General features: G+C 37.7%; 1 protein-coding gene across 3 annotated transcripts in view; it reads right to left on the bottom strand.

The window, feature by feature from the left end:
- Window positions 1-12671, bottom strand: part of NALCN (sodium leak channel, non-selective) — a gene marked incomplete at both ends in the record, with an annotated part of 271462 nt that overhangs the window by 222854 nt on the left and 35937 nt on the right. For all 3 annotated transcript variants that reach the window (XM_079779627.1, XM_079779625.1, XM_079779626.1), the window contains one exon: window positions 9657-9811. In XM_079779627.1, the coding sequence (XP_079635753.1) occupies window positions 9657-9811 (155 nt within the window). The remainder of the gene's footprint in view (window positions 1-9656; window positions 9812-12671) is intronic.

Below are 12671 nucleotides of genomic sequence, written 5' to 3'. Positions count from 1 at the left end.
TTTCTATTCATTGGTAAACTTTTCATCTGAAATTATATACATGATATTTGGCTTAATGTCATTTAAATTTGATGCATAAATGTTTAGCATCATCATCAACAAAGTTCAATTTTCATTCTATTACAATCTGGATAAAAGTAATTTTCTTTCATCACATTTTATGTCCATATTTAATATCAGATGTAATAAGAGACAAATTATAAAAATAATAGAATGCAATAGAAAAAAACATAGGGAAGAATTATAAAGGAAGGCAAAGGCTATATTAAAACAGAAATATTAGACTGTGTAGATGGATTCACTTTCAATCCTATTTCAGCAAAATATGGGTGTAATTTCAAGCACAGAATACTACCAGTGATGAAAATAACCACTGCTGTTATTTCTCATCAATGTTTAATAAAACTGATTTATGACTCACACAGGGAGCTGAGTCTGTAGCTTGTAGTCAATATGACCAAAAGTCAAATGAGGAAAATACCACACAAGTAAATAGCTGAAATCCATGTCCGCTTGGAAGGAAATACCAGTCTCAAATTGTAATACCCATAATAGCCTCCAGAAGTGACTTAGATATATAAGAATCTGGCAAGCTATAGTCTACTCTACTCTAATTGTTTCACTTTCTTGAAAGGCCCAATTAATTTATAATTGCGAGAAAAAATTTACAAAAATTTGCATCCAAAATCTACATTTAACTTCAGTGATGCTGATGATCTGTAATTTATCTACCTAATATTTCCATATAAGGAAATCTTTATTTTTTATAAAGATAACTGATAAGGTAAATACTCTTTATGTCCTACCTCTAATAAAAAATTCATGAATGCCTTAGATGGTTTGGCTCAGTGGAGAGAGCGTTAGCCTGCAGACCAAAGGGTCCCGGATTTGATTCCAGTCAAGGGAACGTACCTGGTTTGCAGGCTCCTCCTCAGCCCGGGCCCTGGTCAGGGCTCATGCAGGAGGCAACCAATCGATGTCTCTCACATCAATGTTTCTCTCTGTCTTGCTCTCTCTCTCTCCCACTCTCCTTAAAAAACCAATGGAAAAATATCCTCGGGCAAGGAATAACAACAACAAAAATTCATCAATATGTACTTTCAATATCACCTTAAATAAAAATTGTTGGTTAATTTGTGGTATTTAGAAAGCAAACTTAAATTCAGTTGTCAAAGGGAAAGAGAAAGTAAATTCAAATACAGAGGAGAAACTAATGCATGTAGCTATAAATTACATATAGTAAACACATGTATCATCATGGGATTTTTGTTGTTGTTGTTGTTGTTATTCCTCACTTGAGGATATTATTTTCCATTGATTTTTTTAGAGAAAGTGGAAGGGAGGTGAGAGACAGAGAGAGAGAGAAACATCTATGTGACAGAGATATATCAACTGAATGCCTCCTGCAGGCACCCATATTGGGCCCAGGATCAAACCTACAACTGAGATACCTGTCCTTGACCAGAATTGAACACTAGACCCTTCAGTCTGAGGGCTGGTGCTCTAACCATTAAGCAACCTGCTCGGATTAAGCATGAGATTTTTAATTTAATTCAAATAAGTGTGAACCTGACTACAATACACCAAATAACATTCTCTCCCACATCTCTCATCTATTTGTCTACTATCTCATTTTGTATCAAAAGCATATTTATCATTTTTGCTGCCATCGCCTCTAATTATTGGGCAAATGTCCACAGCTCCATAACTTAACTTGTAAAATTGCATTCCTTCGCTCTCCCTTCCTCTCTCTCTAAAATCAATTTTTAAAAACCATATCCTTGGATGAGGATTAAAAAAACACACGACTGCATTGCTTCCCAGGTAATTTTTAAAATTGAGATTCTTACATACACCTAACATAGAGAGTGTACCAATTTTCTTGTGAAGGGCTAGACTGAAAGGCCCTGAGAGGCCCTCAGTTTGCAGGGGACATCACTCTTCTTTGCACTCATTTCTTTGTCCTAGAGACTTGGGGATGAAAGGAGAAGGCATGCCATCTGGTAGATTACTATATTGGGGGACATGTCTCCTCCTCATCCTAATGAGACTCTATAATGGACCAGCTGTCCTGACAAGCCACAAGGAATGGCGGTTACTTGTGGCCAACTGACTTCATAGGGTAGAATTTGTAGCTGAGGACACGAGCTTCGACCTCAGTATACAGGCAGCAAGCCTTAATTCCAACTGTGGCCAGTGTGTAGCTTTGGGCAAATCAACTCTTCCTCCTCTCATTTCCCTCACTTATCAAGTGGGGATAATGACACCTTATGGCTTTATTTTGAGGATGAAAAACACAATGGATGGAAAACCTTTTGCCTGGTGCCAGATACATAATGAGCAATCGAAAAATGGCAGCCGTAGTTCTCATAAGTAATGATAGTAATTACAATAATAAAGACGGTCTATTGAACAATTTGTCACCATAAGAACATAGTGTTTGTTATTTCTTAGCTTTATCTTTGATTATCGAATATAAAGAATAGGGAAAGAGCACACTATGTACAGTCCATGTTGCAATAAAAGCATGTATAATTTAAATGTCTTTTTTATTAGTTATTTTCAGAATGTCCTGTTTATAGGTTAGTGTTGCTTATGTGCTTCCTTTATCTGACATAAATTGTTTCAATCAGGTTTAGTTTATTATAGATTTTTTTTTAAATTGGGCCTTTGAGTCAGAAGACTAGTAACAAAAAATTGTGCCTGATATCTATTTAGTTACTAAATTACTTTTCAGGGTGAATTTCATCATTAAATGACATTTATTGGGTTGTTCTATCAAAATGGAACATGTTTCGTTTTACCTGACTGTACAATGAATGGCAAGTTCAAATCACCATCTGAGTAGTTTTGCACTCATGTCCTGTACCCAATTTCTTACCTTCTTTTAAAATATCATGACAAGTAAATTGCTAGTTTAATGACCTTTGCTGTGATTTCCTTTCCTCATGTGATAGAATTGTTGATGCTTTTTTTTTTTTTCTAACTAGTGTATCTCATCTTTTGGATAGCTGTCTTCTCCATCATCATCTTACCATGGGTGAGCGATACTAACCTTCTTCTAGAAAATTAAGAATACAACTAAGCTTTGAAAGGTACTTTTTGAGTTTTTTCCTTAATTAAACACTGATCTGAAATGTAAAAAGGTTTGGGGAGACAGTAAATTATCCGAGTCTGTGAATCCTGAGAGTCGCCTCTGTCTGGGGTTTTGTTTCCTCATCTTTAAAACTGTCTAGTAAACCACATGACTTCATTATCTTTCCAAGCTCAAAATTCCTTTAATTTTATGTTCAGGGCTATTACAGAATTTTTAAATGTCTCCTATTTTATACCTCAGATTGTATGTCCTACAGGTTGATAAGCATGTGGAAGGGAGCAGCTGAGAGTGGGGTAAGAATTCAGAAAATGAAAGTAGGATAAGTTGATATGATTTTTTGGGGTTTCTCTATAGTGTCGTTTTTGGGGGTGTCATCTGTCCTCAAACCTTTTCACTGTGTGCTCACTACCTATCTCCCCACACACTCACTTCAATAATGGAATCTGAATGTCTGCTAAACAGATTTTGCGATCTTCAAGTATGTCCTTTTGATAATGTACATGCCTCGATGGGGTCTAGTACATGCAGAATGTGTGATGTCCTAAGTGCATAGGCTAACATCTTAGAGGGATGTGTTAGTTGAGGGTCCTTAAGAATGAGCTGTAGAAGAGGTACCCTGAAATAAAAATGGAAAGGTTTGTAAATGGAAGAGAGATAAAGAAGCATCCAGTAATTCAGTCACAACTAGACACAGAGATTTGGGGGAGGAAAGGAAATGAATCCTGGAGACTAGGCAGGAAGCAGCAAGGCTGTTCAGTGCTTTGGAAGGAGTACCTGTTGAAAGGCTGCTAAGGATAGGGAGTAGCTCAAATGCGGGAGAGGGGGCACCAAGCCAAATGTATAGGGATATATATAATTAAATGTGTGAGGCTTAATGAGACCATAGGAACTCAATGACAAAGGCTAAATATGAATACCATTCTAAAGACTCTAAAGAGATTCTAAAGAGGCAGATAAAACACAAGGGGGTAGTTTTGAGAGTGGCAAGAGAGACAAAATTGATTAATGAAAACCAAACACCATCAAATACTGGACCTCTAGAATTCTATACATTAATTAGGATGAAATGAAAATTGGGGTATTAGTTAATAGGGACATAATATGAGATTAAGAACACATTTTCCCCACCCTTCTCTTCTTCCCCCTTGCTGTAAAATCTTGAACAATCTGAGTAGCAAACTATTGCAAACAAAACAGAATAATATCAGACACCAGGGTGTTAATCTGGAAGCATCTATGTCCTGCCCTCCGGTATTAAAGTTGTAATTTTTTCCTCAAATAACATAAAGATGCATTCATATTTTGCTACTGTGGACTAATTTCTAGCTCACTGTGTGTTTGCTCTGTGCTAGACACTATTATAAGTGCAGTTTCTCAGTTACTCCTCACATTAGCCCTACAGCGAAGGGCTATAACTTACCTATTTCACAGATCAGGAAAATGAGGCATGAAAGAGTAATTACATTCCCAAGGTCACCACACTAGTGACTACAGCTGTGGTTGAAAACCTCAGAGCCATTATTTTGAGTTCTGAATTTTTTCTAAAGTAATTTTTGTCTTTGTAATACATTCTCATGGCAAGTGTACATATACCTCCATTATATGATCCATGTAATGTATATAATCATACTTGTCTTTACTGCTAACTATAAATGATAAGGACATCAACATCATTATACTCCCTCCCCCCTTTGTCTTCTCTTTTTTACACAATCTTAACTTTTAATATGTATATATATTCCCTAAATCCTACGGTTGTATCAGTAAATAGATATTAGAGACTAGGCTCATGACCAGTCATTCCTGATTAGATGAATGACTTCAAGATTTCATATAAAATAAAGTCTCTGAGTTCTTGACTCTCAAAAATAAGAAGAGTTCAACACATCACTAGTATTTCCCTAAGGACTTTGTAAACATTGTGTCATTATACCCTAGAGAGTGATGTTTCTCTGATGGCCTCCCATAAAAATGACTTGATCTTTTTTTTTTTTTTCCTAAATGCCTAGTGGATACTTTTTTTAGCTTTGAATTCCAGCATCTTTACTAAGATATACCTCAGTGTTGATTATTCTATGTTCATTTACTGAGACAAGTTGTACCCTTTTAATCTGTATACTCAGGCCTTCTTCTTCTTCTGTTTTATTTTTTAAGTTATATATCTGGAACATTTTTTTTTCAGTTTTAAATGCACCTAAAGGTACATTTTTATAGATATGACCCTGATTCTTTTTTATTATTACTCACCTTGACATCAATTTTATGGGACCCAATATTTGTCACTGTATCATGTAGAGGAGGAGTGAGGTGGTATTATGGGATAGAAATGAAGCTTTCTTTTAGGTGGGTATGTGTGTGTAGCAGTGTTTCTTCAATCCAGTGGTTCACAACATTGCATGCACATCAGAATCACTTGGAAAACTTTTTAAAGCCATCTCTGCCTGGGATCCCTCTAAAATTTCAATTTATTGGGCCTGGAAATAATGGTCCTAAAGTATAGCTCACCCTAAGGTATAGCCAGATTTGCAAACCTTAAGCTGGGTCTTTCCTTTGTCCTGGTCAGCACGGATCAGCAGCCCTCGGCCTCTCACAATGGAGTGTCTATCCCCTATTGCGCTACAAACTGCTTGCAGAAACAAGGGTCTCTACTTTGTGATGCCACATGGAGACCCAGAAAGCTCCCACAGTCAGCTACACACTGATTTCCCCTGACTCCAATAGCGGGCTGTTCTGCTCCACTGGGATCGTTTGTTACTTCAGAATGTCAGCATTCTGCTGTCTGTCTGAGAGCCTCAGTAGCCAGAATCCTTCCAGGAAGTTTTTTGTTAGTCATCTGGCCCTCTGATTGATTTATGGTTACGGTTTTCTTCAGAGTCCTTAAATATATAAGTTGCATTTCTGTTTCTCAGTCTCTTTGATGTTTGGGTGGTTTTAGAGATGCAAAGGTGTCTTTACTCTGCAATCTTACAATAGGGGCTCTTTATAATTTTTTTCTACTTAATGACTCTGGCTTTTGAGATATTTTAAAAATTGAGTTTCCAACATCAGTATTAAATTTCAATGAGACATAAAGCTACTTATAAATTAAATTATATAATCGAGTTGAAAGTCAATGTATTACATGATAATTTGATTAATAAGAAAAAGAAATGTGCTCCTTTTTAATTAATCACGATTACTTACACAGAAAGTATCTGGGCCAAATTTATGTGCACAATTAGGCACCTAATTATGGTTTAAAATAAACTGCATGCAGAAAGAGATGATCACATGTATCTAATAAAATAATTTCTTTTCTTCATTTTGGGGAAAACACTATATTTTTCCCCATAAGAGCTTTGAAAATCTCCCAAAATACTACAGTCTGTGTATCTGATAGACACAGAATAACAGGAAGTAGTTATCAATTTCAGTCTAAACTTTAGAGACTATTTTAAAAATTTTTTGATGATAGTACAAAGTCAACATTTCATTATCTAACCATTAGTCATACAATGATATTGAATTCAATCATCATTTGAGAAAAAGAAGCAAACATATCAAATAAAGCTTTCATAGAAAGGGAAGTTATGAGGAATAGACAAAAAACAGGCAAATTCAGAGAAAAGAACAACAAGAAAGCAACTCAATTTTCTATTATGGCTTCATATCCTAACACAAACATGACTGGTTACCAGCCAATTAAAAAAGGATATATACTTTGTTCAGTCCATTAGTAAATATTTGTAGAGGGCTTCCTACGAGCCAGGCATTGCCCTAGACCCTGGAGACATGAAGATGAAACGGCGTGCTTCCTGTTTTCAAGGAGCTTAGGTCTTTGCAAGAGAAATGTGCAAATAAACAGAACTACAGCAAGATTATTGTCTGGCAATCCCCTCCTAGAAATGGGCTGCTCAAGCCAATGTACTTTATAAGGAGACTTTCTCTCTTAAAGAGAGATTGTAGCCTGCATTAGTTGAAGCCAGTATAAGTTACAGTGAAGAAAGATGAACCAACTGAAATATAACGCAGCATTTTGAGTTTAGGCTGCATTTAAAATGGTCAGGGTGTGATTTGATTTTAAAGGATTGAATGATTTTTGTGCCAAGGCAGCCTAAAGCCTGAATGCTAGCCACTTTCCATTCAAGAGATGGGCACATTCAGTTAGCCCCTGAAAGAAGGGACTGCAGGCTCTGACCAGCCATGCATTTGAGTCATGTCCCAGCTGTTAGGACTCCTGAAGCTTGTTCCACACAGTTTGCCAAATCGATATATCTCATGTCCCATGCCACACCTGTGATTGCCTGCTCATCCCTGACAGGCATTAATATCATCCATCAGAGGCCTCTGCACTTTTGAGACAGGAGGTGTAAGATTGATTCTAAAGCCAATAAGTTTAAGAGCATAAAGCAAATTGAAATGCTTCTGGTTTCTAAATTTTTGTGAAATAGGAAGCCGTATCATTGGCCAAAAGAGTTGTCTAACTACAATGCTGGAAATCTACTATCCTACCTAATAAAATAGTACTATGCAAATTGACCGCACCTTCGCTACGCCCAAGCCACGCACACAAGCCAAAGCCACACCCACAAGCCAATCAGGGCGAGTATGCAAATTACCCAACAAAGATGGTGGTTAATTTGCATACGCTGAGGGAGGGAGGAGTGAAGACTGAAGACAACTTAGATGGAAGAGGGAGGAAAAGCGGGAAGCAAGGTGGCTGCCAGAGGGAAAGCCCGGGCAGGGCGGAGCAGGGCGGGCGGCAGCCGCGTGCATGCGCGCGGGTGCAGGCGTGGCGGCCGCAACAGCAGCAGCAGCGGCAGTGCATGCGGCCGCAGCGGCCGCTTGCAGGATTCTTCCTGCAAGTGGGCTACTAGTGAGGACATATTAAAATATAAGAATGAAAATTTAGGGATGTTAATTACAAACTTCACTTAAAAAAATACAAACTATTTGTGTTTTTTAGCCCAAGTTCAGTATTATATTCTGTCCAAAAGCTTTATTGAGTCTTGTGGTTTAATTCATATATCAGAAAAGCACTCCTTAATCAATGCAAGACCTTCATGTACTCTTTCTCACATTCCAATACTCATCCCTGAGTTCACTAAGCCACCCTGCGTACCACCATTCACGAGCTGCCTGAAGGCCAGTGGATTTACCAGCCACTTTTTTTGATGTGTGAAGGTCGATTGGCTGGGTTTGCAGTAGTTACCATCCAGAGTATGCCTATGAGTAAAATACCCCATCGTCCAGCAGGCCTACTGAGATGTGAAACCACATCAAAAGTCAGGAAATTCATTCAGCTTCCAAAAGAGCACAGCCACCAACCTCTTATACATTGAAAGGTTTTTCTTTTAGGCCCTGGGTAAAAATGTCTAGAATTCCCTTAAATGTATCTGGGCCTTGAAACTTTTAAAAAAAAATGTTTTTATTTATTATTTTATTGTTTGATTTCATTATTATTCTCAAATAATTCTGATAATAATCTTGTTATGGACTACATGTTTGTGCCTCCCCACCAAACTATGGGTTGAAGCCCTAACCCCCTAAGTGATTGTATTAGGAGGTGAGGCCTTTTGGAGGTGATTTTGTTTAGATGAGGTCATAAGGGTTTGCTTCTCATGATGGGATTAGTACCCTTATAAGAAGAGACTGGAGAGCTTTCTTTCTCTCTCTCTCTCTCTCTCTCCCCCACTTCCACCCCATCCATGTAAGAACACAGCAAAAAGCCACCAGCAAGCTAGGGAGGGGAGGATGCCTAACCAGAACCCTACCATGCTGGCACTCTGATCTCAGACTTCCAGCTTCCAGACTGGAAATAAATAAATTTATGTTTACACCACCCAGTCAATGGTATTGTGTTGTGGCAGCCTGAACTCACTAAGACACATTCTCAAGGCATAAAATATTTGTTTAGTGTTCTATGGATTTTTTTTTTCAAAAAGCAATACGTGCAATTTGCATGGAATTGTAATAAATGCAATGATATCAACTAAATGGCAGCTACTAAGTTCTTTAATTACTGTGTGTAAATGATACATTTAAGGATTTAATAGGACAAGCCACAAATAAATCTATACATTTAAGCACATGGTATTCCTCGTATATCCTTTATATGGTTGATGCATATTCATTAAATATTTGATTAGCTGTCTTGTGTTCTAAGATTCCTTTTCAGATCTCATACACTCATAGATGCCTATTATTCCAGTTATTACCTTGACCACTTGAGTATAGTTAAAAGGTGAAAGAAAACCATGTCTTGTTTATTTTTGAGGCAATAACCCATAAACCTTGCTCAACAAAGAAATACTCTTAAACGCTATAATTAAGAATCAAACTAGTCTAAAATGAGAGCTATTTAAATCTCTACAGACATTGCTGACTATACATAAATACAGATTGTAGATTATAGATTGTAAGGTAGAATATAATTCAGTCATATAATTAAAATTTGCAGTTGTGTTTCTTAAATACTATATCCAGTCTTAATATGAAATATCAATTATACAACCATTATATCCATTTTATAACATTATAAAATAGAAACTGAAAAATGTGTTTTACCAGTAAGACAGACCTATCTCATTAAAGCCACTGTAGCCCAGCTCTTGCCTGCTAAGTCCCAGATCTTCAAGGTCCATGCATTTAAATCCTGGTGGGCACTGGTAGCCTTCTTCTAGCTCTGGTGAGCAGTGTGTATCTGGGATAGCTAAACTATTCCAGGTCACATTTCTGTGAATAACACATGAAAGGGTTAGACAATTCCATCAATGGTAAATGATGATTAAAATAATAACGTAATCACTCTTCATTAATAACCACTGTATATGAACACAGATTTAAGATTCATAAATGGCATTCATCACATTAATGGCATATTAAACATTCTCAAAGGATACCTGATTCATTCCCACAATAGGTCTTTATAAGAATATTATTACCATTATTTTTTTTGTCTTTAAAATTCAAGACCCAAATAAGCAAAGGAAGGACTTTTCCTATAGATTTTCATGAAATATTAGCTTGTCTGGGGATTCCTTGTTAATCTTTACCCTACTGTGGGCATAAACTACTTATCTACTTCTAAGCAATATTAGATGACAGACATTTGCCATATGGCACAGATACTACAAGTCTCATATATGGCACTTGTCCTTCTGCTGTGTTGGCAGATGTGAAGATTGGAAAGGAAACCAGACAAATAAGATGAGATTGAAGGAACTAAAGGTATCATTTGGAAAGAGAGAGATAATGCAGTGATTTAGCGGTAGCTCCAGGAATATTAAGGTTTTTTTAAGGTGGATGGTGATAATCACCCTTTTTAATCTTTCTGGAGGACAAGCAGGAGATTATGTTGATGTAGAAGGATTTCTTGGCTTTCTTGGTGGTGGGTGCAGGTAATCACAGGAATAATGATTGTGGAATCACATTCGGAGCTGACCTTAAAAATGGGTCCTAAATGGCTGCTCTCTGAGGCAATTCACATGGACTATGTACAGGCCAAAGTTTAGGCTAGATGATTTTATAAGCCTTCTAAACTCCTGATTTTATTCTAAGTCATTTCCACTAGAAACATCAATGTTTCTAGGCATTTCTTTTCTTTTCTTTTTTTCTAGGCATTTTTTAAATAGGGACCAACTTTAGGATTGTCTCAGTTCTCTCACTTTATGGTCAAATTGAGGCAGACTTGTTGGGTCATATTTCTGTTCTTTAGTATCTCCTTCTATTCAATTGGCTGCTGTAATAGGCTTTCCCTAGAGTCTGACACATAACTTTGTGTAATCTCTTAGTTGCTTGAGGCCACCACACATACACATATTTAGTGTCACACACACACACACACACACACACACACACACACACACACACACACCATGATGCCTGGTGATACCTTCCCCAGTTCTGTTTCAGTCATAAACAAAGCTCTCAAAGCTTCACCCACCTCTCGGATACTCCTATGCTCATTCCTTCAGGATTCTGTTAGCTGCAAGAGAGGAGATATGCCTACACATCTCTGGGAATAGGTGTTGAAATAACTGTTCCCTCTCGTCACATTTTAAGCTGCTCCTTTGGACTCCACATGCAAGCCCCAAGGGAAATGTTCTAATTATGGAAATTAGAACTTTGTTTTGTCAGAAAGGTATGACTTCAGGCAGACACATCACTTATTTCTCCTCATTTCACACTTCTATACCTAGGCCAAATGATCCATTTTCACTGAGGTTGAATATGACTCTCTGTTTCTGGTGTGGTACCCACACCTCACAAAGAAGAATAAAGTGGTAAGGAGACGGGGCTTCAGAGTTTCAGAGTAAGTCTTTCTGGATTTGATCCCAAGCTCTGCCATTTACAGGTTGTATGACCTGATTAAAGTTTTAGGTGTTTCTAAGCTCAGTTTCCTCCTGGGTAAAATAGGGAGAGTAATCATAATTAACAGGGAAGCTATGTGAGGATTAAGAAAAATTACACTTAGTAATGCACTCAGCATAGCTCTTAGCATATTGCAATTGCTCAATAAATGCTTACCCTATATAATAGATATTGAAATAGATATTAAAGAGGAACAAAAATCACCATGCAGATGATAATTTAAAATCCTTAGAAATCATGAGTTTACCAAAGGAAGAATAGTTCCCTGAAACATAGGAGCCGATGAGAAAGAGCCTGAAATGGGAATGAGAAGTCACAGCCCAAGAGGTAGGAGGAAAGTCTAGAATGTGTTTGTCATCAAATCCAAAAGGTTCAAGTGTTTCAAGAAGGTGGTTGTGGTCAACATGCTCAAAGACTTTACAGAGATCAAAATCATCACCTTAGAAAAAATCCTATCCTATATAATAAAAGCCTAATATGCTAAGTATCCAGTCATCCAGTCGACCGCTCAACCAATCAAAGCATAATATGCTAATGATATGCTAAGGCTGCTCAACCCCTTGCTATGACATGCACTGACCACCAGAGGGCAGACACTATGACTGGTAGGTTAGGACTGAGCGAAACAGGCTGGACATGCCCTGGAGCCTTCCTGTGGTTCCTCCCTATCAGGCCAACCTCCTGCATCCCTCCCTGGCCCCTAATCGTGCACTGGTGGAGTCCCTTGGCCTGGCCTGTGCCCTCTCTCAATCCAGCACCCCTCGGGGGATGTCGGAGAGCGGGTTTCGACCTGATCCCACAGGCCAGGTTGAGGGAACCCACTGGTACACGAATTCATGCACCAGGCCTCTAGTTACAAATAACTATTCATCATTTTAACAATAAAATGTAGCATGAATCCTGGCATGTAAAAACACAACCATAGATACTTGTCAAAAGTATAGAAGGAATTTTGGCATGTGATACTGAAAGCATATGTTCACAGAATTATACAGCTGAAAAAAACTTTACAGATCACCCAATACTTTATACTTGAGGGAGGTAAGGTGAAGTTCAGAGAGGAAACATTTTAGTAGCCCATCAAAATTAATAATTTTTTCATTGCCAGTACTTCAAAAAGACAATAGCCACAATGTCTGAAGAGACAATGACTACATGATAAAAACTTTTTTAAATCATCTTTCAGATATTTGGATAGAAAATTGGACCCTGGAGCCACATG

Source organism: Cnephaeus nilssonii, assembly GCF_951640355.1.
Source record: "Cnephaeus nilssonii genome assembly, chromosome: 8".
NCBI lineage: Eukaryota > Metazoa > Chordata > Mammalia > Chiroptera > Vespertilionidae > Cnephaeus > Cnephaeus nilssonii.
The sequence above is the reverse complement of the archived record's forward strand: the minus strand, read 5'-3'. Positions and strand labels throughout refer to the sequence as shown.